General features: G+C 36.4%; 2 protein-coding genes across 6 annotated transcripts in view; one reads left to right on the top strand and one right to left on the bottom strand.

Annotated features, from left to right (window-relative positions):
- Positions 1 to 23,255, bottom strand: part of LOC105383921 (PH and SEC7 domain-containing protein) — a 47,741-nt gene extending 24,486 nt beyond the window's left edge. Inside the window, exons 1-10 of the mRNA XM_048623291.1 lie at positions 22,934 to 23,255; positions 17,183 to 17,249; positions 15,946 to 15,999; positions 15,341 to 15,395; positions 14,387 to 14,523; positions 12,670 to 12,817; positions 10,525 to 10,641; positions 4,923 to 5,022; positions 4,341 to 4,477; positions 3,765 to 3,875 (exon numbers count right to left, since the gene is read on the bottom strand). Coding sequence (XP_048479248.1) covers positions 3,765 to 3,875; positions 4,341 to 4,477; positions 4,923 to 5,022; positions 10,525 to 10,641; positions 12,670 to 12,817; positions 14,387 to 14,523; positions 15,341 to 15,395; positions 15,946 to 15,999; positions 17,183 to 17,249; positions 22,934 to 23,068 — 1,061 coding nt within the window. The 5' untranslated portion in view covers positions 23,069 to 23,255. The remainder of the gene's footprint in view (positions 1 to 3,764; positions 3,876 to 4,340; positions 4,478 to 4,922; positions 5,023 to 10,524; positions 10,642 to 12,669; positions 12,818 to 14,386; positions 14,524 to 15,340; positions 15,396 to 15,945; positions 16,000 to 17,182; positions 17,250 to 22,933) is intronic.
- Positions 23,256 to 23,597: 342 nt separating this feature from the next.
- On the top strand, positions 23,598 to 27,104 carry LOC105383885 (thiamin pyrophosphokinase 1). 5 transcript variants are annotated; one of them, XM_038108973.2, is made up of 7 exons: positions 23,598 to 23,748; positions 23,861 to 24,020; positions 24,255 to 24,413; positions 25,078 to 25,115; positions 25,421 to 25,507; positions 25,884 to 26,163; positions 26,342 to 27,104. In XM_038108973.2, the coding sequence occupies exons 1-7, from the start codon at positions 23,716 to 23,718 to the stop codon at positions 26,467 to 26,469; spliced, it is 885 nt and encodes a 294-aa protein (XP_037964901.2). In that variant the 5' UTR covers positions 23,598 to 23,715; the 3' UTR covers positions 26,470 to 27,104. The 5 variants fall into 5 exon arrangements, with proteins under 5 accessions (XP_037964901.2, XP_037964897.2, XP_037964884.2 ...); XM_038108969.2 differs by having other exon boundaries at positions 23,858 to 24,020; XM_038108956.2 differs by having other exon boundaries at positions 23,825 to 24,020.
- Positions 27,105 to 27,922: the final 818 nt, after the last annotated feature.

The following is a 27,922-nucleotide window of genomic DNA, read 5'->3' as shown; positions in this document are numbered from 1 at the left end:
ACTATTGCAGACAAAATAGTTATGGTGGATCATGCATTCTCTTGTCACAAACCCATAAGTACAAGGAAATAATATGTATTAAGGATCTGAACATCCCGAATATATTTGAATGTTGTGGTGTTAATCTAATAGACCACAATATTGATATTATATGTATTTATAGACCTCCCAAATATGACTCGAAAACCATTGACCTTTTTTATATTACATTACATAAACTTTTGACATCACTATGCTACAAAGCTTCAAATAAACTGATTATATGTGGAGACTTTAACATAGACCGAATGAAAAAAACTAAATTGAGTACCGATTTTGAACAGTTACTACATAGCTACAACTTGAAACTCTCTATTAATGAACCAACTAGACTAAGCAGCGGTACATGTTTGGATAATTTCATCCATAACATTAGAGGCTCGAAAGCTAGTGTGATAGAGCTGGCTCTATCAGACCATACAGCTCAATTGTTTGAATGTCCAGTAGAAAAAACATGTAGCCTTGATCATTGGTTTGTGGAACGACAGGATTATTCTACGGAAAATTTAAATTGTTTTAAAGATTGTCTTTCTAAATTAACTTTCAGGGAAGTGTACGATCAAACTGAGGCTAACCAAGCCTTTGATTTATTTTATGATACCTTTAAATTGTACTATGATCTTTATTTTCCTTTTGTGAAAATAAAAATATCCTCAAAATGTCGACCGAAGTGGATATCTAAAGGTATAAAACTATGTTCAAAGAAAAAACGTAAAAAATTATGGGAATATAGAAAAAATCCAAGTGAAAAAAATAAACAAGAACTTAAAAATTATAGCAAACGTCTTAAACGTGTAGTTCTTCAAACGCAAAAGGCACAAAATAACTATTACATAAAAAATTCTGATAATAAATGTAAAGCGACATGGAAGACCATTAAAAAAACGAAATGTCAATTTCCTAGTGAGGACATTACACAAATAAAAATTGGAAATCGACTTATTCAGAATCCACAAAAAATAGCACAAGAGTTCAATGATTTTTTTACAAACCAAGCAGATAGACTTTCATCGCTTTCTCAACATACGAAAAATACTGATGCAATCAATAATCATATAGAAAGTAATGAAAAGTCTGTTTTTCTTGGCCCAACAACGCCGGATAGTATTTACAAAATTATACGTAACCTAAAAGATACTAATAGTACAGGCTATAATCGCATATGTACAAAAGTATTAAAATATGTGGCCTGTTCTATAAGTCCAATTCTTTCCTACATCATAAATTTATGTATAGAACAAGGTATATTTCCGACAGCTCTTAAAAGAACTGTAATAATACCAATCTTTAAAAAACTAAGCAGAGAAAATATGGAATACTATCGCCCAGTAGCCCTTATACCCATTATCTCTAAAATATTTGAAAGAGTCATCTATAATAACATTTATAATTTCTTTGAAAAGAATGGCATTTTTGCAACAGAACAAGCAGGATTCCGTAAAAATAAAAATATTAACTCCACAATATATGATTTTTTACTAAAAGTCTATACTAGTGTTGACAAAAGGCAATTTGTTAGTGCAATGTACATGGATCTTACAAAGGCTTTCGACCTTGTTGATCATAACATACTTGCAAAGAAGCTGTATGCGTATGGTGTAAGAGGTAATGTACTCAATCTCTTAAAATCGTATCTTGAGCATAGAGAACAAATCACAAAAATTAAAAAAAATTGATCCTGTTACTAAAACAAGCACGGATTATATTTCAGAAACAGCAGTAGTCAAATATGGGGTACCCCAGGGTAGTGTTTTAGGGCCACTGCTCTTTCTAATATATATTAATGACTTTCCTAAAGCAACAAGCCATCCTGAAGTACTATTTGCAGATGACAGCACAGTAATATTTAGGGGTATTGATAAAAATAAACACGAGAATGACATTCAAGATAATTTAAATAGTATAATTAATTGGTTATCACTAGGGCATGCAATACCGCAATACCGGTATTCGTAATACCGGTATTAGGGACAAAATTCACGCTTTTTTCAATACCGGTATTTAAACTTAATACCGGTATTGAAGTAATACCGGAATCGGACTTTTTTAGGCTATAATAAAGTGATTAAGATATAGTATTCCTATGTACTGTGAAAGCGCACTTGTTTCCAACCGTTTGATGCAGTTTTCGGCCGTTTAATATCTACTGTTGACCATGCGTAAACGGAAACTGGATGTAAAAATAATAATTTTTTGTAAAATTTAAACTCTAATATTCAATTCTCGTAAAAATCTATTACAAAAAACTGAATTTCTCGTTTTATTTTGACGTATACGACCTTTAATCACAATATATGCCATATATTACAAGGAAATCTAATACCGGTATTAATACCGGGATCCCGGTATTGAGTTGCAATACCGGAACTCAATACCGGTATTGAAAATAGTTCCGGTATTGCATGCCCTAGTTATCACTGAATAATTTCATTATAAATATCGAAAAATCCAAAATTATGACATTTACTTCAATATATAATAAAAATGAACCCACTGACATAAATGTGACATATCAAAATAATTCCTTATGTAATGTGAAAAGTCATAAATTTCTAGGATTAGTAATTGACTCTCATTTGACATGGAAACATCAGATTAACGCTGTATGTACTAAATTAAACAAGTTTGCCTTTGCACTTTATATGCTCTCAAAAAAATCAAACCAGGAAACAGTACTAACTGCATATCATGCTTACGTTGTATCCACACTAAGATATGGGATTATATTTTGGGGCAACTCAACAGACAAAGAGAGTGCATTTAAAGCTCAAAAAAGATGTGTCCGAGCAATTTTTAGACTAAAGCAAACTGATACATGCAAACCACATTTCAAAAAACTTAAATTGATGACATTACCAAGCTTATATATTTATGAAGTTGCAGTATTCGTCAAATCGAATTTAAATAGATTTACAACGTTAAAGAGTAGAAGGCACGAACATAAACTATGTGCGTTCTCGAGGAGGACAGCTCTCTTCGATAATAGTATATTTGGAATGTCAACAAAAATCTTTAACCACTTACCGCAAGATATAAGAGAGACGAATAATATGATACAGTTTAAAAATCAATTAAAAAACCTTCTTGTAGAAAAGACATATTATAATGTACGTGAATTTTTTGCTGACAATTTGTAATATAATATATTATGACTAGCTTTGTATTTTGTAATTTTATTATTAATGGTATGCATGCACCAAATACTCATGTAATAATATTTGTACGCCCCAAAAGGGCAGGATGTAGCTGTACTTATAATTTGTAATAACTTGCCATTTACCTACATTCATGCAAATAAAAAAATATTCTATTCTATTCTATTCTATTCTATTCTATTCATTGGTACATGTCAGCGCCGGGATTCGAACCCGCATCTCTTGATTGAGAAGCGGGCGTTCACCCGACTGAGCTACCACCGCTCTTAGATATAAAATTGAGGTTTTAACAATATTTTAATTTTAATAGTGGACTATGGGAAATGACAAAGATGATGGCGGGACGATTTTATAAATAAAATGCCGCTCATGCCTGGGAACGCTAATCCAGCTCTAGTTTTTGTCACCAATAAGCTAAGAAGAATGTCATCGTGTCTGTCATGTTGATATTGATAGTCAGATACACACACAGACACGTAGTCTCCGTACCACACCACCACCATACCTAACATTTTAACAACCACGATAGTAGTCAGTCAGTATCTATGGAAAACGAAACAAAAGCATCACCTTTGCGACATGCCGTCGGATATGGAGGTGGAGTTGGAGTGCGTGCTCGATCCGTTGCACTGCGTGCGCTCTGATGCACAGGATACGGGCGCGTTGTACGTCCACACGATCCTGAGAACATACGAGTCAAGTTAAGTTATTGGTGCCGAGATAGTATGGTGTTTCGATAGTGTATTCCATATGGGAGGGTATCTCTGACAGGTTTATCTAAATAGAAGTGCGTCGTATGCCCACACGATCCTGTCAACATACGCACATTCACAAGGCCGCGCGTCCAATAGCGTGTTGAGTGATGACGTCACGTCGTCATGCACTAGACGCAAGGTAATGCAGAACTTTAGGCCACGGACTTACGTGGCAATTCGATACTATTTTCGATACTATACAAACATGAAGAACTGTCACTTTTGGAACTAACAAATTTGACTTTTTTTTTCTTACTAATAGTCTTTTAATTCTTTTAATTTGCCTTACATTTGACAGTGACAGTTGACGATATGCAAAGTAAACGGAGGTTCAAAAATCTTACAATCGCCATACTGATAGGAAAACAGCTTTTATAAAACTCTCCCTCACCTATCTCTCTCGGCGTCTGATTCGCTCCGCGGCCCGCTGGGCGTGGCCGAGTCGGGCCGAGCGTCCAATAGCGTGTTGAGCGATGACGTCACGTCGTCTTCCATCTCCACTGCAACTGCGCTGAGCGAGGAGCCCTTCTGGAACTTACGATCACATGTTAGGGCTACTTGGAGCGTTAAGGATAGGGTGTTAAGCCCCAGTTTCACCATACTCTGTTAGATAATAACAAGGGATTAGTTGTTGACTTTTGAAACATCTGTCAAGAATTTAATATGGAGATGAGGTATAAATCGTATAATAGATGACGTTACAATGTAACTAACAATGGTGTTAATGATCTAACAGACTATGCTGAAACTAGGGATTAAGTTAAGATGTGGAAATTTCGTGTTTAGTTTAGTTTAGTTACCAATAGGATTTAAAAACAAAGTAGGTATAAGGTGTAACATAACTGGGCTTTAAATCCCTAAAGATAACGATTAATACCTTGTCTGAATAATCTCTACATAAAACATCAAATAATTAATGACTCAGTGTCAAAAACAATTAAATAAATCGTGATATAAAAAAATAAAATCTAACCTGCAAGTGGTCTTCAGAGCGTGAGGTACGCACCGAGTGGGACACCCTCGAAGTGGTCTCCACGGACGCGCTGCCCGGCGACGCCGGCTGGGAGTTGAACCTGGGACAAAACAGGTGGATTATTAGTAAGAGTGTAAGATGGTTGTTTGTTTGATTGTGAGTGGTCTTTGGTGATAAGTGACAAAGGCTCGTTACCGTTATAATCAACGCATCGTGTCGATTACTTTGGTTTATGGTGACTTAGTGACACTTAGGTACCTCCAAACGCATGAATAGTGACAGTTAGAGGCTACGTCCGCACGGGCAGGACCCTTAGAGTTTAGAGGCATAGTTACAATTTCACTTAAGGGGATCCCTAAAGCTAAAATGCTAAAGTCGGCTTGATATACTTGATTAGATTGGAAAAACGGTGGCTTCTATCACATTGATAAAAATATATTTTGTAGCAGAGGGTATACTGAACATGTTAGTTGCTTATAAATTGGTGCAGGATTATAATAAGTATGTTAAAAAAAATTGCAAACACACCATGTCTTTTGCCATTTTTTGACTTATTATGAAAAAACCCTCGAAATCAGAGGGCCCATTTTCATGGAATCTTATATGTATGTGTAGGTAATTAAATTCTTAACAAAGTTACCTTAAAGAGTTGGATTTAATGGACCAGAAGTCAACTTTTTTTGCAAAAAACTAATAAATTCCGGTTTAAAAATGATGACACCGTGACAGATTTCAGATTTCTTCAGTCGTCGCCCTGGTGGCGGCCTGTTAGGAGCGATACCCACGCCATTTTATTTTTTATCAAATATTTCACAAAAACTGATTAAATCAACAAATTATGACTACAAGTATTATAATACATATGCATTTGCTATGGAAAGTTAATTTTCTAATCATTTTAGATGCAGAAAAGCCGAAAATTCTTAGAAAACATTTCGCCTTTTCGATTTGTTTACATTTTTTACTATAGAGTTACAGATGCATAGATAAAGGTAAACATTGCACATAATGACACTTATTAGATTCTCCGAATAAGAACTATACGGTCAATGCAGTATGCCAAAGCGCGAGCCTGTTTATATTCTGAGGGGTAATTTATTTTATTTTAACGGTTGTGTATGGTAGGTAAGCTACACAATATACAGGGTGTTGAAAAGTAAGTTCATAATTTGTTTTATTTGAAACCAAAAACCGTAGTTAATTAAAAATATATATATATTTTAAGATGTGGTAGTCTGTACACTACAGGTTGTTAAAAATAAGTAAGTATTTTAAAAAATTGAAGATCTAAAATTTACATAATTTTTTAAATCTATTTAACAAGCTTTGCAAAAAAGCGGTTAAGTGCGACTGTATCTCGCCATGAAAAAAAAGAAATGTTTACTGTAGCTATGAATTTTATGCGTTACAAGTGGAATAAAATACCGCATATTATTATGTACAACTATGTAAGAGCCTAGTTTTAAAAAAAAACTCATAAGAAAATATTAAATACACAGGTTTTTTAACCCCTGAAGGAAATAGAGGGGTGTTATAAGTTTAAAGTAAGGGCTGAATTTTTTTTTTAAATTAGGGTGATAGGTAATGTATATTTTTAATGATTTTTTCAAATAGATAAATATTATACCATTTTTAAATTGCCATAAAATTACCTATAGTTATAGTTATAGAAAAGAGCAGGGCTACCAGTGCCCATTCGCCACTGCAACCTAAAAGATCTATAAATTATGACTCCCCATGCCGAGTCTCACTCTACAGGCCCAGGTCTTTTATAAACCTGATATTACCTATACAGGATGTTGCAAAAAGGGTATACTGTGCCGAAAGGGTTTGACTCAGGGGTTATTCTGAACAACTTTTGTTCTCCAAGTTTTGGAAATTCTCGAAAAATAAATTCGGTCTCTATAGTAAAAAGTCACGTGATCGAATAAGTTTCTATGTAAAAGGTTTTGTTACGTGAATTTTCAAAATTGTAGAAGAAAAGTGGATCAGAATGGCACCTAAATCCACTTTTGGCTAAGCTTTATACCCTTTTTTCAATACCTTGTATAAAATATCGTCAGCGTCACCTTAGATCGTAATCATCGTAACTCCTCGTGACCAAATTTTAGAGGAGACAAAAATACTGTTTTATTTGTAGTTCTAGTTGGCATACTACCCACCTAAAGTTTTTTTTAACTAGCCTAAAAATGATTTGTTTAGACAGTCTATCTTCCTGTTCAACCGCAGCCTGAGTGCCAGTGACTCAATGACTGAAAGGAGGCCATTAGTGCTCCTAAATAAATAAAGCAGGCCTGTAGATTATCTTTCAGTGTACCGACACATCTGATTGCTGTAAGAGCCTGATAAGCTCTTCGAACGAGTCATACCTCTGTAGTGGTACGGTTTCGACCTTTCGGACAGTCAGTTTGGCATCCGAAATGCGGATTCGAATAGTGGGTACAATACTTTGCGTTCGTTCACTGTCGGAGCAGGATAAGAACCACGGGCGAGTTGTTGCGCTGGCTGTTTGCTTAAAAATAGTAACCGCGTTCAACTCTATCCCCTAGAGGGCGAACCTTTAGGGCGGCTCTTGTATACCATCACTTGTCTTCTTATCTGCAGAAAATTGACAGAGGTCATACGTGTCTAACAAGTACATTAAGGATGCGAAAAGAGAGGGTTTGTTTTCACTGAAGAAGTTCAGTTGCGGAGTTCCACAGCGGTAGGTCTTGGACCCCTCTGCTGTGGAACTTGGCATACAACGCGGTCCTGCAAATCAAGCTCGCAAACGGCGTTAGCACAGTGCATTTTTCTAATGTCACACAGGTCGTGAGGTAGGCTGAGAGCCTCCTTCGGGGATGACATCCCAATGATTCATTACGAAAAAATTGCTGCAGCTGTGCTCGCCATGCAGTGCATGGGCTACTTCCGAATCTGGGGGGCTGTTGCAAAGGAGTCCGTTGCCTCTATACGGTACGGGTTCCGTGCGATCTATGATCCTTCCGGGAGCACCTGTCTTGTCAAGTCGAAGAGAATGGCTCGTGTTGGATAAATATATTTAATAAAATAAATATTATATAGGTTTTTGCTCACGTGATGGTTCAAGGTCCAAAGCTCGGCGTGGAGGGCCCTCCCGATGCTTGAGTAATCCGTTTTAATCTTGAGGTTCTCACACACAAAATCACATGTCCACTTATAATCGTATACACAAATATAATGCCTAATAGCAGCTGGTAATATTTAACCGAAAATACAAATATTGCGAATATCGAGACCGCGCCGAAATACAAGAGCAGATAACCCGACGAGAGGCTGCCAACGACTGAGTAGGCTGTCAAAAATAAAAGAACCTACCCACATACAAATATAAGAACCTACCCACATACAATTATTAAAGTGTTCGTCGGTACCGAACAGCTCGTATTCGACGCAACCTGCAGTACTGGTGGGATTGGTTGGAGGACAGGACAGCAGGAAGCTGCAGCAGCCGTCATGCTGTGATTCGACGCATAGATGCAAAAAAAAGTTGAAAGTAACTTCATGTTAATAAAATATTAGATCTTAATTTAACAACATAACATTGCAAAAAAAAATTAACATTGTTGAGTATGTTATTGTAATTTACTAAAGTAGTAATAAAAACAAAGGCTTATTGCATAGTTTTCGTTCACGTTCGCCTACATCGCACGTTGTATATGAGAATAAAGGGTATAATTACTAAGTTATCTTGTTTAAAAATCACGGTTTGGGGTTTAGAGGAAAACAAATGGTAAAATGCGGAATACAGTTTTTTTTTTCGAATAAAGAGGAAAACATGTGAATTCAAAAAACGTTTCTATTGACACCAAAGAGTACTTTTCGCCGAGAAAAGTGGAGTTACAATGTTTGCGATCTAAAGTGATGATAGAACTAGAACTTATTTTTTCAGTTCACCTGCTGTTGAGTGAAATCGTAATTAGGTAAATGACTCCTTGACATGAAAATAACTTTTTTTTTATAATCGTTATAACAAAACCGTTTTTTTTAATACAGCAATATTTGTAGGTGTACTTACAGTGAGCAAAAGAGCGCAGCAAGGTGTAAATTTTTTGGTTTTTAAGAAACAAAAATATTATTTCTATCATATCCCAAATACACATAAGTACTTAAAAAAAAAATACACACTCTCGCCTTGTACTAATGTACTCCCTTGCGGGGGTACTTACATGTTATTATTTTTCTGGTGACCTCCCCATATCCCTTTGCCAGCTACGTAACCTTTTGTGACACCCTGTATATGCAGAGTTCTGCAAACTACTGTTCTGCTTTTGAAACACCAAAAAAAAACAGGTCGTCTAACTAAAAGGTCACGTGACCAAAAAAAAATTATATGAAGAAGCGTTTTTTTCATGAATATAAAAAATTACGTAGGATAAAATAAATAATAATAATAATAAATATGTGGGGACATCTCACATTAGGTACACGGGGGCAGAGTTTAATACAACACCCTGAACTATTAAACTCTGATAATATTTTCGCGATTTTTTTACATTCTGATTTCATTTCCTGGCTTAGAAATAACATCAATAACATGCTGCACACGTAAGTTTCGGCATAGTATTAAACCCTTTTTGCAACAACCTGTATAAATATCGGCACGGGTACGACTTTATATATAATTAATTATTAAATATTAAAAATACTTTCAAATAAAAATAAATATTTTCGTATCACAAAACAATATTACTTACTTAGTATATTTTTAACAAAGTGGCATGTCTTCACTTTTATGTTTTCGAGTACTATGTTAAAATTTCATGTCATTGTCCGTAGAACGCCCCGCATACCTCAACCCCCCCTCACTAGATTTGACAGATTCTGATTTTCTTCCAGCTTTAGTGACAGCCTTAAGAGGCAGAGTGGCACTTTTTTCAGTTTGTAGGCATAGTGGCGCTCTGTGTAGCCATAGAGTCATTTAAACTTTGGAAGGCATAGTGTCACTTACAGTTTGGAGGCATAGTGTCACTTACAGTTAGGAGGCATAGTGGCACTCTTTGGAGCCAGAGAACCAAAAAATAAAACTTTGGGTGTCACTTACAGTTTGGAGGCATGGTTACCGATGAGGCCGGTGTCGGTGAGGAGTTGTGTCGCTGGCCGAGTGTATTCACATCATCATGTATGACAGTTACATAGTGTCACTTACAGTTTGGAGGCATAGTGTCACTTACAGTTTGGAGGCATAGTGTCACTTACAGTTTGGAGGCATAGTGTCACTTACAGTTTGGAGGCATAGCATCACTTACAGTTTGGAGGCATAGTGTCACTTACAGTTTGGAGGCATAGTGTCACTTACAGTTTGGAGGCATAGTGTCACTTACAGTTTGGAGGCATAGTGTCACTTACAGTTTGGAGGCATGGTTGCCGATGAGGCCGGTGTCGGGGGAGTGTTGTGTCTCGCTGGCCGAGTGTATTCACATCATCATGTATGTAAGTTACATAGTGTCACTTACAGTTTGGAGGCATAGTGTCGCTTTTTCTTCTAGTTCTAGTGTTTCTTTTTCTTTTTCTGTCTTATTATTCTGTCTCAGTGTCTCAAATAAATGTATCTTTCTTTCTATCTTTCTTTCTTTCTACTCACAGTTTGGAGACATGGTTGCCGATGAGGCCGGTGTCCGGGGAGGAGTTGTGTCGCTGCGCCAGCTCCGCGCGTGCCGCCACGCGGGTCTCACTGGGTGATGCTGGCGTTGAGTTGTATCTGGAATATGGAGGGTTTTTGTATTAGAATTTAATGCATTTGTTGTTAGTACGGTGGGTTTTGTATTAAAATTTAGTGTATCATTTCATTTCATTTATTTATTCATTCACAACATGCTGTCATATTTGAAATTACAAAAGGGACTTAATTCTAACTATCTATTATTAGTTATGAGCAAGCAGTAGGATAACTAGTGTATTTTATGGATAAGTCTTGTTTTTCATTCCGTGTTTGCATGAACGCAACAAGTAGTTACAAACAAGATTGCACACACTAATAAAAGTCGGTATGTGAATTTCATAATTATCTATAATGCAGCTTCCGGAAGATGAAAAATTTGAGCATACTTTTTAATATTAACAACGGACTATGACTGTGCCTATCTGTAATGAAATGAAATGGAAATCGAAAGGTATGGTTTGTTACAAAGAGTATTCTTAGCGGTGACAAGAACCGGTTAAATCGATCTAAAGCCTAGTTTTACGCTCATTCGCTTCAAGTATTCTATAACCTATTTTTATAACTACTACAGTTACAATACATTTTTATAAAGTCTACTGTACTACATATTTAATAATTCCGACTGTAATATTATATTCTTTTCACGAGCAGAACGAAACTCATTTCAGCGGAAATAATTGATTGTGTTTGCTCGGTAATCCTTTACTACACTGCGTAAATGGATAACAAAAGTTTTTAATAATAAAAATTAATTGCTACTACTACTCCAACGTTATGCCCGAAACCGATAAACTAGACTTATTGCCATTTTTATGACTGTTTACTAAGTTTATCTTCATGTAAGTAGGTATGTGTTTATTTCAAAGTGCAAATTAAAAATAATTAACACAGTTTTCTCAAAGTTAATATACGACCGTAGGTACCGTCAACACCGCAATTTCGTAAACGTGCAACCAAGCATTTACGCCGTGTTGTGAATGGAATTTTATCAGTAACGTTCTCATTGATTTCCGAGCAGGACACATATTGAAAGTAGCTTAGTATCTCAGGTACTTATATTGACTTGGGGACGGGGCAGTCACTGATAAAATTTCACCCTAGGTATAGGTTGCTTGCTAGTGCCGCAGAAGTTATTTTGTGAGGCACGGTGGAGTGCGTCAAGCGACGCTATTGGTGCGCGCTATGAAGCTCGCTCGCTATTGGTCTACCTGTGATAGTGCGTGCGGTGCGCCGGCGCATACAGGTTGTGGTGCGCGTGCTCCACCCGCGACAGGTTGAGGATGAGGTCTCCCGTCATCATGCACGCCTCGAACTTGGGCTGATACAGGGTGGACTTTTATCAATAACTTTCCCTTTGCCGTTGATTTCAGAGCTGCTAACTGGTCCTATAATGACCTAGCTTACAATGCAACGGTTACTGATAAAGTTCCAACCTTTAATGAAAGAGCGACGGCTAGATAGTATAGCAGAAGTATATTTTAGACATAGATCAAGGCGAGCGACACCATTGGTGCGCGCCATACCACTGAGTCGCTATTCGTCTATACTGACTGTTCTGCTCGCTCGCTATTGGTCTACCTGTGATAGTGCGTGCGGTGCGCGGGCGCATACAGGTTGTGGTGCGCGTGCTCCACCCGCGACAGGTTGAGGATGAGGTCTCCTGTCATCATGTACGCCTCGAACTTGGGATGATATAGGGCTCTCTAAAGGGTGGAATTTTATCAATAATTCCCCATTGCCGTTGATTTCAGATCTGCTAACTGGTCTTGTAAAGACCTAACCTGGCTTGCGACAGTTACTTATAAAGTTCCACCCTTTAATGATATAGCGAACGGCTAGATAGTAAAGCAGAAGTATTTTTAGGCGTAGGTCAAGGCGAGCGACGCCATTGGTACGCCATACCGCTCGATCGCTATTCGTCTATACTGACTATGCAGCTCGCTCGCTATTGGTCTACTTGTAATGACAGCGACGGCCAGATAGCAGAGCAGAAGTATTTTCTATTCGTAGGTCAAGGCGAGCGACGTCATTGGTGCGCCCTATGCCGCTCGCTCGCTATTGGTGTACCTGTGATAGTGCGTGCGGTGCGCGGGCGCATACAGGTTGTGGTGCGCGTGCTCCACCCGCGACAGGTTGAGGATGAGGTCGCCCGTCATCATGTACGCCTCGAACTTGGGCTGGTTGGCGCGCGGGCGACGCTCGACTGTTGATAGCTCTGAAAATAAAATGAAGATTGTCATTATCATCTCGGAATCGTGGTATCCTGGTAGAATTTTGATGACAAGGCGAACAGTACAATTTGAAAAGAAATATTTTCGTTAAACTTGACACTCTATTAACCTCTGTGCCGGCTGCATGGAATCTTTATGGTCGTGGATAAACGGAGCAATATCGCGATTCACGTTAAACACACTATGTGATTAATGAGGCCTGTGATAAACGATATGGTATATACGTCGATAACAATGCTATATACGATCTAGATGATGAAATCTATGCAATTATTCTGCAGTATTTATCGAATAGAATCGGACATTCGATCGAAAAGTTCAATGGTAGGTACGGGTTACAAAACATCTCCAGAGTAATAGTTACGAATAGTAGGTATTTCACGGAAATTAACTTGCGTGGCATGCCATCAAGAACATAATAATACATACATATAGGTACCTACCATTAATTTTATAAAGCGTTTAGGTGATAATTTTATCTAATGTCTGCTAGCGAGGTGAAACCAGTGGGCAAACCATAATTAGCCTCTCAAATAAACATGTGATCCTCACAAAAATATCGATTAATTAACGTTCTACATTACATTACACATTATAATAGTGATCGCTGTTAATTCGAGCAATAAGGCGTCTGGTTCCGTCACGCTCACTGCCTCCAGGGAGGGCGTCAGTCACATGACTCATACGGAATATTTATGTATCCAACCCCGCTATGCTTCATAGCTATTCATCCAGTTCAATGAAATAATTGAGATTCACGTCGAGTTAGATTATTTTTATCTTGAACGCACCGCGTATAGGGAAATAACAATAACATTGATTCATGCTACAGCTCCGGTGATGATACCTACACATGTATGTCTATCTATCTTCTTCTTCTTATAGTGCCTCTCCATCATTGAAGGTTGGCAGTCAGCTCTTTGCAGCGCTCTCTATTCCTGGCTGTTTTAAATAATTCTTCCACGGTTTTTACACCGGTCCACTCTTTGATGTTGCACAGCCACGTCAATTTTCTCCTTCCAGGCCTTCTCTTTCCTTCCACTTTGCCCATTATTATGGTATGTAGCAGCTGGTATCGTTTATTACGCACGTCTATCTATCACGACGAGATAATGGTCAATCCACATTGTCGATAACTTGAGTATAATCATTGCAATACTGTCGCATTACACAAAGTTTATGTAACAAAAACTCAATGTGCACAACTTCAAGAAAGTGCTTCAGATTATGTTATGGCCTTATGTAAAATGTCAATGTAGTACGGTGTATTACTTTATTTAAGGAATCCTATTTCTTTCCTTCGGATACATTCAACACCCGAGATGAATATCAACCCGGGCCTTTGGACTTCAGTGCTTTTACCAATTATTGTAAACACACAATACCTAATACACGCAAAATACAGACAGGATACATAATTATTTTTGTGGTTTATTTCAAAACAGTTTAAAAGGGGTGATTTTCCAGTAGTTTTCTGCAACACCCTTCATTTCCGCAATGAAATTATTTCATTTAGAGTTCTCGTAATTTTCAGTTCAATCACTAAACCATACCTGGCACGCGGTCTTCAGTCAGCAGAGCCTCGCAGCTCTCGCCAGAAACTCTTGACCCGTTGCTGGACTTGCTGCTCTTAGAGTTACTGTTGCTGTGCGTACTGTTGGAGTTACTCGACGGAGGCGACGACCCAGACCTAAGCAACAAAACAACAACAACATAAGTAAATGTGAGTAAACAAGTGAAAGACGAAAGCGAGACGGAAAACTTGAAAAACAACCATTTGGCAGCTGCACGTCAAACTAAAGCCGTTGCATTTATCGAGATGGATCCATACGACAGTGTTCACACCAATAATATTTTCCGGCAAAACTTTAGCGGTTCCACTTAAGTTGGTACATCGCTATTAGACGTGTTATTGGAGGGAATGAATTAAGTAATCCTCTTGGTAGCATGCGGAGACCTTCAAATGACTAATTTAGAGGCAAACAGCGTTACTGTTCGTAAATGAAATGCGGACGAAAATAATGGGGCGGACACGAGACACGATTTTAATGGATGGATGGGCGAGGAGGTGGCGGCATGGTCTGTTTTGTATACGTATAAGGTTGTTATTCGCTTGGGTGCTTCAGGAGAATATTCCAATATTGAAGCCATGGAAGGCATGTCAAGAGCGAGGGGCCGACCCCACCGCCCCGTGTCATATGCTCGTAGTAAACGCTTATCAATGGACGGAAATCTACGGTTTTGCTCGAGGGTTCACTTCCGAAATTCGATTTTAAGTCCTTCCTGTATACGACGACGTAGGAACAAAACCTTGTCATAATAGATAGGATAATGTGGCATTCTTGACGCTTCTTTAACAGATAATAAGATAGTGGGCGGATTAGAAAGAATTGCTCAATGATAAAACATTTAAACCTTTAATAATACCATTAAAGGATTAAGGGCAGCAGTAGAGAAAAATAAATATAATAATTTCGAAATACGAAAGCTGTTAGTAATAAACTTACTTGTCATTTTTTCGAGTAGCTAGATATCTCTTTATACTGGCTTTAACCTGTGGGTCTGAAAACAAACAAGAAACCTATTAAATTACGAGATACGCGTCGCATCAGTCACAACAAATTAGTACTAAGTACAGTCGATCCCACTCATATCTTGTAGTTCAACTTATATCTTACTACGTACGGAATAGAATCGTTACATACTAGTAAAAATAAACTAGGATTAGTTGTTTAGTAATTAATTGTAAGTAGTTATAGTGGTGACTATTAGCTGTGAGAATGAAATCGCTGTACCTAAGCCGTGACTATAACTCTAGACTCTTCTGGTAACCCTGGAGAACTGATACTTAGGTTTAATACAGTATTTTTAGATTGTTTTACTGAAGTCAACTATTCAAAAACTGTGGCTTTTAAATAGATTAAGTTCACGCTTTTATGAAAGGTATGCAATTAGTCTAACTACCTATAGTCTATTCAACAATACGTGGTGTAATAAATAAAGTATCGATACAAATATGCATTTATGAATAATCATGATGCTATCGTTACACCGTGATGGACATTTGGCATGTAGTTAGCACCTAGTTCTAGTTACAAAGAACATAACTCACCCTTTCTTAGTCTTAAAGTAACAGGATCGGTCGATAGTCGCAAACATTTCAGTACTAAAACAAAATCATATTGATTAAAATCTTCACTGTAGAAAAATAACAAAAGCATACTGATAAGCATATAAATCCATAAACATTGCATAGCGTACAACGTAGCTCTTTGTTTTGAATGAACGTTCGATAAGGTGGAAGATGCATAGAACAAATTTTCTGCATTTCTTCTGTTGTCTACTCATATTTTACTGGCCCTGTTTAATGTAAACATAAATCTCGCTTTAAGATTAACATCTCTATATTTAAGTAAACCAGATTCTCATCAACAAGTTAAAATGGTTGGAAGAGGGAAATATTTTTCGGGGTTTAATTCAATCTAGGCGATTTTAAAAGTTAATTGGAACTTTGCGTGTCAGCGGACAGATTAACAAATACATGCAGTCGGAATTTGTGCCTACGAAAGTCACTTATGAGACACGCGAATTAAGGGTGCTTTTCCACCAGAGATGTGCTATGCAGCTATGCTGCGAAGATGTGATATCTACGCTACGAAAATATGTGACCGTTTCCACCAATACTACGCTAGGTAGCTGTGCGAGGAAGATGCGCTACGAAGATGCGCCGCCGCAAAGTAGCTGTGCGAGAAAGATGCGCATCTCGAGCTATGCTATGTATCGATAGTGGGGAAACGACGGGGGCGGCTACACCACTCGCGATGGTCCATAGCACATATCCATAGCACGCATCCATAGCACGCATCCATAGCACACATCCATAGCACGCATCATTCCATACAAAAAACATATCTTAGTTGAATCCGTTTCCACCAGTGCTAAGCTATGTGCTTGGTGTAATATGATTGGTGGATATCAAACGCATCCATAGCATCGTAGCATAGCACATCTCTGGTGGAAAAGCACCCTAAGCGTTTGGAAATGAACAAGACTCATGGGTTTTTGAGTGTGCAAGAAACAGAGATATTGTTAAGAGTTTAAGATCACTTTAAAATAACGGCGCAAGCCAGTAATAAATTTGCCAACAAAACCAACGTCTCCTTAGAAGATTTTCATGACTCAGTTAATTAATGAAATCCCAAATGTGTTTATAAAAGCGTAGATAGTAGGTAGGTACCCAACAGTCACATGTGTAGGAAGCGAAAAAAGCCGAATATCGGAATACCACTGCAAGATCGGGGCTATTACTCCTATGGGTATTGTGGGAGACAAAATTGCGAATTCCTTACCTTCTTTGGTCGTGAACCGGTTCACGTCAGTTCCATTAACCTTGAGCAATACGTCTCCCGCCTCGACCTGTAATTGGATAATATATCAGCTTCCCGCTATCAATGCACATTTTATTATGTATTATGCATCGATGACGGGCCAACCCGCTCCTTTACATTAATGCAGCCCTAGTACTCCTAGTTGCGCATAGCGCACTATGTTTATCCTATTTTGATTTTGAATTGCTATGAAAATTGGCGATGATGATATCATAATGAAATGACATTGGAGATTCATGATAAAATTTGTCATGAGTCATACAAAATTCGTTTGGTATTTTATGAAATTTTATAGAATGCGCGAGAGTTTGAAAGCGCATTTTTTATCCCGAAATTTCCACAGGAAAACGTTAAGTGAAGCTAGCACTTAAAGGCTGGTATAACCATCATATTTAACTTAATGATCATAAAGCCATAACATAATTAAACACATAAAGTTTAAAGAAAAAATATTGTCAAACTAATAATACCTAAGTACTACTACGATTATTAGATAATAGCACGAGACAGACAGAGATACATAATATTCATATAGAACAGCTAGTGCAGTGACATAAGTCCCCGGTGGGTTCACTTCATAATACCCTCATTTGAATATCAAAGCAGCAACCAAACATTGTCTCTGATGCATGAATGAAACAAAGCAATTTAAAACAAAAATTACGCAAGAAGTACGATATTTACTCATATAAAAATAACTTGGCTCTCAATCATTCAAAGAATTCGTAGATGTAATTTAATGCAATCAATACAAAAGCAATAAAAAAAACTCGTATTACAGTATAAGCAAGCATAGTAGAGTACACAGTATGTAATTTAGGTATAGTATACCTAAATTACATACTATAGTAAAATGTAGGAACTCTTTGATGTATACTATACTGTCTTATGCATGAAAATACACCAGCAAAGTAAGCTTATTACACTTCGACTGTACACACTTTATGTGTTTTATCTGTTTAATGGTATTATCTGCACTAATTTCTTAAGTAATTAGGTTTGACTCAAGTGCAGTGCAGTGTATGCCCAGTATGCAGAATAATTGCTTTAATATTCAGTAAGAAGATTTAAGTGACAGAGAAACCAACACAGATGCTATATATACCGGCTCCTAGGAATAGCTATACCACCAATAGATAAATTATAAATACTAGAATAATTATTTCTAGAGTAGGTACATGCTGATAATGATGATTGAGAAAGTATTCTAACATTCCTAAACCAAACAGTACAGCACCCAGCCCACGCAAAGGACGAACAAATATCACAGACGCCCACCCCGAGAGCTCACTTCGTATTTGCGAACAAAAAGTTCCACATCGAGAATACGCAAAGAGCGATTCTAATGAAGTAATGGCACTAGATGACTTTGCAGCAGGACGTGACAAAAGCTCATCATCGCAAATCCGGAGTAGGTGCCCAACGAGTGTTGTCACGATGTCTGGAGACGCTAATGGATTGGGCTTAGGGACAAATTAGACGGAACTGTCTGAAAGATAATCGTGGAAGAAGCTTCGGAGGAAAGCAAACAGAGCGAGATACGAAAAAAAATACTCATTCGTGCTGTGTTTCGAACGCATTGTCCTACGCACGCACTTGTGACTACTTAATACCTACAGTGCTGCATTATAATGCCTACCTAAAATCTGAATCTTTCAAAAGGTAGAGAATGCCTCTTTCAGTTCTAATGATATCATTGGGTATGTGGACGATGTACCCTACATTATGATAATGTGGAAAGAGTATTTAAACTCCTCATTACGAGTATACTGCTACCTATAGATATTTTATCACTAAAGTTTATTATGTGATGATCTCGCTAGTGTTTAGGTAATAAATTCTGAGCTGGGCTAAGGGTCTGTTACTGTGGTCAAATCAGAGAAAATGTAGTGCCTGATTGTAGGCAACGAAATTCACGTCACTCAATAACGAGCTATTCTATGGGTATGGGACTGGAAAGACCGTACACAAAATACACAATTCAAAGCTATTGTTTCAATGCAAAATATAGCTACGGCTTTCATAGATTTAGAAGTTATTTCAACATGACCTTTCAGTGTACGTAACTTTGTATTCATAGTGGGTCCTGAAAGGAGAATTCCGGACATTTTGCTGGTTGTAATGAACGAAGTTCAATTCAGTCTGTTCATTTTTAATTCAAAAGGAGTTTTTTTACAACCTTTGTGAAAAGGGTAACACAAAATAGAACAACCGTCACGATTGTTAAATAAGAAAGATACTAGTTATTAGTCTGTGTACATTTATATATAGGGTAATTAGAATGTAAGTTCGTAAGTTTATTTTACCATCCATTCAAAAAAGAAGCGTAGATATTGACTGTTTACAAAAAAAAATGGGACTGTGTGATTAAGATTTTGCAATTGTCAGATAAAAGTTCTCTGGAGAATAATTCTGATGCTGTCGCGTCTGAATATTTGCATAAGACAGAGACAGCAACCATTTTATTTAGGTAACGATTATGACGTATGAAAAATGAGTTTATTGAGCAAATCCTTAAATGGTGATTATAGACGATATAGATTGTATGCTTAGTTAAAGTGCCGAAAATCTCGATTTAGTTCCCACACGAAGCATTTCAATGTTAATTATTTAAATATAAACTCTGCTCTTGCGCACGTAGTGAAAGTGTTGAATGAAATGGTAAGTGTTATTTTATTACGTAAAGTAAATGTCGCGATAGCATTTGCCAAATCATACAAACTAGAACGCTAAACTTAATGCAGGCTTAATAAAAGAGCAGATAACACTAATATTTACTAACCATAATATGAATGTGTCATCTTTTTATTCCAAGTGAATGTATAATTTTGCGGTATTTGATATCATTGTTAATAGGAATGCAGTGTTTTTATACATATTACGTGACGTTGTTTTGTATCGACTTTATAATGTACCTACTAGCTGGCCCGACGAACTTCATGTATACCCCCTCTAAACCTTGCCCTTTCCTATCGATATATTTTAAATAAAAACCACGGAGTGCCAACCCTTTAATAGGGCTTGCACAGGAGTACCAAAAGCTGATATTTAAAGACATATCATATAATAATACTATCCCCGTATACATACTTCTATAGCGATAAAATAGGTAATTATTCTAAATATGCACACAGAAAGCAATTAATTGGATAATTATAAACCTCAGACGTAACATGTATAAAATAATCAAAGAGGTCATGTTTGCCGGTCAATGTGTGAATTTTCTCCATATATTTACTCAAGACGGGAAAAGATTTCCAATATTTCATGCACTGTTCGCTCCTAATTGGTTGAATCGTGATATGTACCTTACCTACTTGATATGTTTTATTGCTACACTTGATTTTGTTGTAATTTAGGTAAAATGTTGTAAGCAATTTGCAGGATATACACATACAGAATTACTGATATGATAAATACAATAAAATGAGTTTAAGATTTGATAGAAACAAAATCTGATCTAGCATAATCTTTGGTCAACTTTAGATTTTATGATCATAAATATATCTACCTCAGGAGGCATGCCTCGGTTATCCTAGCTCCAATGACCACAACCACCCTCGAAATCAAGGGAATATAGCAAGGCATATACAGATATATCAAAAACATGATGCAAGGTCAAAATTACAGCAAGATGTGTTTAGTCAGAAGTGGTGTTAGTAGAGACTCTAAAAGGTATCTCTGGGGTGCCTTAATATGTCACCTAGGGCTCATCGACGTAGAACAAGCTATCTTGCAACCTGAAAAACATATAGATAACCCTGAGGCACTGTGGCTGTGGAATTTACTTTAGTCTCGGCCAGCAACAGCCTTTTTCAAAGTAACTTCTAAAATAATTAAAGGCATTTTTCATGCTGACATGTCTCTAGGTTTTAAAAGTAAGTGTTACTTACAGTCAAACTATAAGGTCCTGACTAGGGAATGCAATCTCGTACGAGATTTCCATCTAGCGAGATCTCGCGAGACTCAAAACGCAGTCTCGCGAGATCTCGCGAGATCTCGCGAGATTGGGAGAATGTCAATAAAAACATTATGCAAATGCTTGTATTAGGAACAAGTAACTGACATGATTTGTAATTAAATAGTAACTTTGTTATTAGTTATTAAAATAATGTAAGTTTCTTTTAAAAATCAACAGCAGAGTACTTATTATTTTGTCTCTAACTCTAATAACATTTGTTTATGTCTATACCTAATTATTATAAGTCCCTACTGTAGCTAATAAGTTCAAATTCATACAATATTGGTAACAAAATAATGATCTATATTAAGTATTGCTTTAGTTTCAATAATTAAGAGTAATACAACATTACTGTTTATAAATAAAAACAAAAATTTAACTTTACAAGTTTGAAATAAATGTGGCGAGATCGTATTAATCAAATACAATAATTTTTAAGTAGAAGATGAAGTTATCAAGGTACGGAAAGGCAAGTTAGTTTGTCTGAAAATGGCTTGTCAAAAAACACATATTTTGCATGAAAAACACGTCGTCACGCTGCATTTCTCGATCTCGTTATCTCGCGAGATCTCGTACAAGATTTGATGAGATTCAATCTCGTAAAATATGGCTGAGATCTCGCGAGATCGAAATCTTGGCAAGACGAGATTGCATTCCCTAGTCCTGACATCAAAGAGTGTGATTTTGCTAAGACTTTTTATGATCATCACTTATTACTTACTTTTACATGCATTTTAAAAATAAAATACTGATTGACTATGAATTTTTAACAAATTTTAATAATTTATACCTAACAAATAGTTTTGATGAAAAGTTATATTTTTTAAATTTTGTATACAACCAATAATTGCCTTACAAGAGTAGGGGTACAGGGCAACTCGGACTAAGTAGGCTCAATAGTTATCACAGACTCAGTGTACTTTGATATCATTTTTCAATAAGCTAAATTAACTATTTCAGTCACTGCAACCTCTTTGATGTTCATTTGTCATCTTGTTATTTTAGAGCTGTCAAACTTTAATTTCTTTAATTAAAATTTGACTGTATGAGCATTCCAATAAATGCAATAAATGTTTATTTTTGCTAGCACAATTTACATTTTGACAGCGTTAAAATTAGAATTTCTGCCTTCAAAATAGCTACCGCTGTCTCATTTAAACTGAATCTAATACTAAAACCTCTTCATATTAAGAAACAACATAATGAATGACTGTATGCAGGATCTCAAACTCCTATGCACAATGAATGTGTAGCCAGGTATTTTACTCCAATCCGTGATTGTAAAATGCAAATGTATAAGCCATATCAACAAAGAGAGTAGCTATTGTTTACAAAAAATATAAAATATGAATTACAGTGCACTTCGTTAGCATAACTTTACTCAAAATTCTCATCTAGTTGAAGCTTGCAGCTGCCCAATAGGAATGAACAAGAATTGAACAACAAGAATGTTGTTGATATTTTGTTTTCTGTCCCACAATACATTTTGAATTAACTCAGCATGCCCAAAGATGAATACATAGCAAAGTCGAATTATCTTAGTACCTACTACTGAAATACAATGGTAATTACAAGAAATTTGCACTCTACTTCAGAGTAGGTAAGGTGAAAACTGTTTCAATATAAAGACACACCTAATAGGATTCTGCAAATTTCCTTACGACCAACAATATGTGATACGTTGGAGTTTGCGGAATGCATACAGAAACTGATGTGTTTCACTTGCACTAATATGGATGCAGTATTCTTACCTCGCCACTTCGAGCTGCTGGGGAATTTTCTTCGATATCGTAAATGATGTGTGGCAAACCGGCTTCACCGAGCAAGGAGAAGCCGAAACCTAAATTATCACTGCGATTCAGCACCACTAGTCTTTCGTCGGCCATATTCAGCGTAGAGCGGCATTTATTCAAGCTTCTCCAAAGTGGTTAACTTTGGCCACTTCAGAGTAGAATCTCACAAACGAGTAATATTATTAACATTAGAGTAAATAGGAAATAAATCACAAAAAAACTATTTAGGAAACGCAACGCACTCCACTTGCACCAACGACCAGAAACCACAGACTATATTTTTTTTCTACCATAGAGCACATCTTTCATGTCACTTCATCTCTTCCTTTGGTATTCTGTGTCAGATGGAGAAAAAACGTTATTCTGAGTTACGAATAAACACGTGACGTGTCCGTCATCTTAGGTTATTTTCAAAAAGATGTCAAAAAGCAAGACCGACCGTTTATTATGCGCGTGAATCTGCGTTTGGCGAGACTAGTCGCGTCATCGCGTGTCATAGAGTCAGAGAAGGTGGTTATTATTCTGAGGTAAAAAGTTTTAACCACAGAGCAAAAGAGTGATATTTTTGACATTGACATTTCTTTTTTTGTTTTGTTTTCATTTCGGTTCGAGGTTGGTTCGAGGTTATTTTGATTTGAGGTTATTTTTGATGTTTAGTGATTTGTAAACATTTTTAATAAAATATTTATTTTCTAGTTACTTAAATAATTTAACCGAAGAAAGATACACCGAACAAAGCAATGAACACTTGTAAATTATTAAATAAAAATGCGGTATGTTTTGATGTAGTAAAATGCTGTTTTAGTTGTAGTCATTAGTTTTTGATAAATTTCTGGGTATATTTTGTTGGTCCGAACACTAAAAAGATTTTTGTATCTACAGCAGAATATGTGTGGTTCGTCATGTGCAGCAACACGATGTTGGAAATGGGATATACCAGAAAGATTTTCAAATCGCAATTTCTTATCAACGAATTATGCCATAATGGTCCTAAACCGGCCTGTATGTCAAGATAAAGTCTTCATAGAGAATTTGTGGAATAATGGTAAGCATCAAAACCTACTTTTCTATTAACTCATTTGTACATGAAGAGGCGAGACATAATAATTATAGGTAATTAAGTGCCTTTTGCTGGCTTGATAGTTCAAAATTTAAAATACCTTATTTGTATCAGTAAAATATGTTTCCCAAGGAGGATAGGAGGGATATTTGGTGTGACAATTTTATTAAGTACAGTCTTTGAAGTTTCTCACATGATCTATATTTATAATTTTTTCAGCAATTGTAAGAATAACAGTAGACGGGGGTACTTCAAAATGGGACAACTATGTCAGAAATCTACCTCATGAGATGCAGACAAATATGAAAAGACCTGACTTGGTTACTGGAGACTTTGACTCAATAACAGAAGACACATTGGAGAAATATAAAAAGCAAGGTTGTGAGGTGAAATTTCTATTTATTCTGTGCCTCCTTCATCATAATAATTATATTCATACACTGTTTCACATAATAACACTACAGATAAAGAAACTACTTGAAATGCTTAGCTTAACTCATGCTATCTCACTACAATAAATGCCAATACTCTTCCCAACTTTCACTAATTTTTCTTTATCTGCATGAGTTATAAGAATCTAGCAAATGTGCTGCATACCTAAATAGGTAATCTGACTATGGTCAGATCTCTCTGAAAGTCAATGATCTCTGCACAAATCTTATAAAAGTCTGGCTCACTGATGGCAGATTCAAAAAGGAAAAAAAATCATTATAATAATCTTGTGTTAGCTGTTTTGTCTTTTTAAACCTTACATTATGACTTTGAGAGTTAACCCTTTGACTGCCAAGCCTCTTATTCATTGGCTGCCATATTATTTAGAATGTATCTAGTCCGTGATCAGCATTTAAAGTGTTAAGTTTGAGAATACAGTCTAAATTGCCTAGACTAGACTTCTTTATATTCCAGCCATGATAGGATGATTGTAACATGAAAATTAAATTCACTAATGTTAGGCAAATAGGCATACCTTATTTCCAATTTATTCAAGTTCATTAATTTGTTGTTTCTATAAAAATACTTATGCTTTCTTTTTCAAAATTAGGCCTGAGGCCAGCACCTTTTGCCGACCAGCCAAGTGTAGTAAGTGGCTTAACACAAAAACACAATCTGCTTTTTAATGGGTAGTCTGGAATGCTTAAAATTTTGGAAGTAAATCAGGTTGCATTCAAAATTAGGTACATACGATTCGAGACTAATGCTTTACACAAATATAATGTAAATAAATACAAATTGTTCCAACTTAATTAATTAATTTCTAAATATTTGACTAATTTAGAGTGCTACAACATGATTTACCAAAGGGATTCAAAATGCATAAACTGTAACTTTCAATGTATTGTACCTACTTTATTCATGGACTGACTATTTAAATATTAATTTTCCAGATAGTTCACACTCCAGACCAAAACCACACAGACTTTACCAAAGCTCTAATGGAACTCTACACTTACTGCCAGAGCAATGAATTACTGGTTGGTTATTACAATAATTATATTATTAGGCTTATGTTCTGATGTATCAAATGTGCCTTGCGTTGCATACCTTGGCCACTGATGCTTATCTGTCTGGCTAGTGGCTACTTCTTTAACCACACTGTAAAATCCTAGTATTACTTTCTCCAAACACTCTAAATTTTAAACTATCGGTATTGTACATATTGCACCAAACGAATAGACATAAAAAAAGAAACAGCATCGGCAATGCCGAAGTGGACGCACTTGTGTGATTTTTTATACAAAGAATACTGCATGCGATCCATACTAGGTGGAGGCTTACCTAGAAGAAGATTTTTGATCAGCCCTTGAATATTTTTACCATATTATTAATAATGATTTTCATTCCTTCTAGTTGGACCACGTGATTGTTCTAGGTCAAGCGTCAGGCCGCCTGGACCAAATACTAGGGAACATTCAGACTCTGTTCCTTGCTAAAGAGCAGAGCCTCTTAGGCCATTCCACCGGACTCTACCTATTGTCTGATGATGCATTGTCGTGGCTTCTCAACCCTGGAGACCACGTGATACATGTCCCAGAGGAAATCAGGAACCATAAAAGAGTGTGGTGCTCTTTGGTTCCTATTGGCGAGACTTGTGACAGTGTCACCACGAGTGGACTTAAGTGGAATCTTGGTAAGATACTATTGCTAAAAGTTATAGTGTTTTCAGTGGCGTAACATTATTATAAACACTTTAGCATACATAAAGACTATTATAGTGTTTATTTGGAGCATTAAAATAAAATAATAACTATTAAGCTATAATTATTATGGCACGTAAAAAATGACTTAAATTTAATTCAAATTTTCAGATAATTCTACGCTAAAGTTTGGATGTCTCGTGAGTACATCAAACACTTTCAGTGGAGCTGAAAAAGTGACGGTTAAATGCAGTCACACGATACTATGGTCCATGAAGATACCTGGTATTTTAATGTGATTTCGCTATGGAGAGTACTTACTGAATAGTTTTTAACTCTGAAATAACCGTTTTCTATTGGATGTGGCTTTATTTGTTGGTTCCGGTCGAAATAAGATATTTACAAACCATTAGGGAAAATATTTATGACTCGGCCATGGTTTATCAATGTGATTTTTATAAAATCGACGACTAAACTGATATTAGAACAAAATTTAAAACTAACTTACATATTTTTACTTTATCTCAAAAATAATTCAGAATGTAGTTTCATCACCCTTTTGTACTTGCTGTTAATTACGTTATTTTATATCATTAAGAACTTAATTGCGTCTAGGCATTAGGTAAGTGTAGGATTAATTTAATAAAATGCACTGCCATGGGATAAACTAGATGCCTGAACCTGAAAGTTAAGACCTGTTCATGTGAATTTCAGTTTATGGTAAGTGTCCTGTTTATCAAAGGTCAACAAGTTCTGTGTTCGAAAAATTGTAAATGTAAATTTATGTACTGCGATATTTACTGAAATCTTCACTTACAGTTTGTACACTACTAATTCTACAAGTAAATACTTTTTAAATATCAGCTTCTACAAGTATAACGTCTGAACTTTTAATAAACAGAGCACTTACTTGATTCATAGTAGCTGTTAAATAAGCTTGCAAGGGCGTACCCAGGTAGGAGCAGGGGGGGCAGCTGCCCCCGTAAATTTTCCTTACAAGTTGGAATTAAAAACGTGTTACTTACTGTGCGCAATATGAAGTGTTGGAAACAAAGTATCTTTTCTTTTTAGTCAGATATTTTGATTTAATATTATTTTATCTATAATGTTTCAATATAACCCGACCGACCATCATCTCTGAACAGGTATGAGCTGCCCCCCCCTAGCTGAAATCCTGGGTACGCCCTTGTAAGCTTGTAGTTATTTAAACGTTACTTAACTAAGTATGAGAGTCTGAATATGTACGCTATTGAATAATTGATTTATAATCAATTTAATAAATGATATAAATGTTGTATCACTGTATTTTCTTACCTACAATGATGATCTAGTACATCCTACATCCTTAGTATTTACATACTTACAGTCCTAAATCCTGATACCTTTGTAGAGTTTGTATTTGTAGGGTCTGAAATATATGTAACTAAGTACTTACCCACTTAATCTATATGTATACTAGCTGTGCCCGCGAGCTTCGCTTCGCTTTAAAAAGTTTTCCTGTGGGAATTCCGGGATAAAAAGTAGCATATGTTCTTTCCCAGGGTCTATACCATATGTATACCAAATTTCATTAAAATCCGTTCAGTAGTTTTGGCGTGAAAGAGTAACAGACAGACAGACAGACACAGTTACTTTCGCATTTATAATATTAGTTAGGATTATGTAGGTATAGTAAGGGTATGGTACGGTCAGGTGCAGAGAAACGACCCCCTCTCATAGTAACAATGCTTCTAAGAGGGGTCAGGTTTATCT

This window comes from Plutella xylostella, chromosome 9, assembly GCF_932276165.1.
Source record: "Plutella xylostella chromosome 9, ilPluXylo3.1, whole genome shotgun sequence".
NCBI classification, from domain to species: domain Eukaryota; kingdom Metazoa; phylum Arthropoda; class Insecta; order Lepidoptera; family Plutellidae; genus Plutella; species Plutella xylostella.
This window is presented reverse-complemented; position numbering and strand designations above follow the sequence as displayed.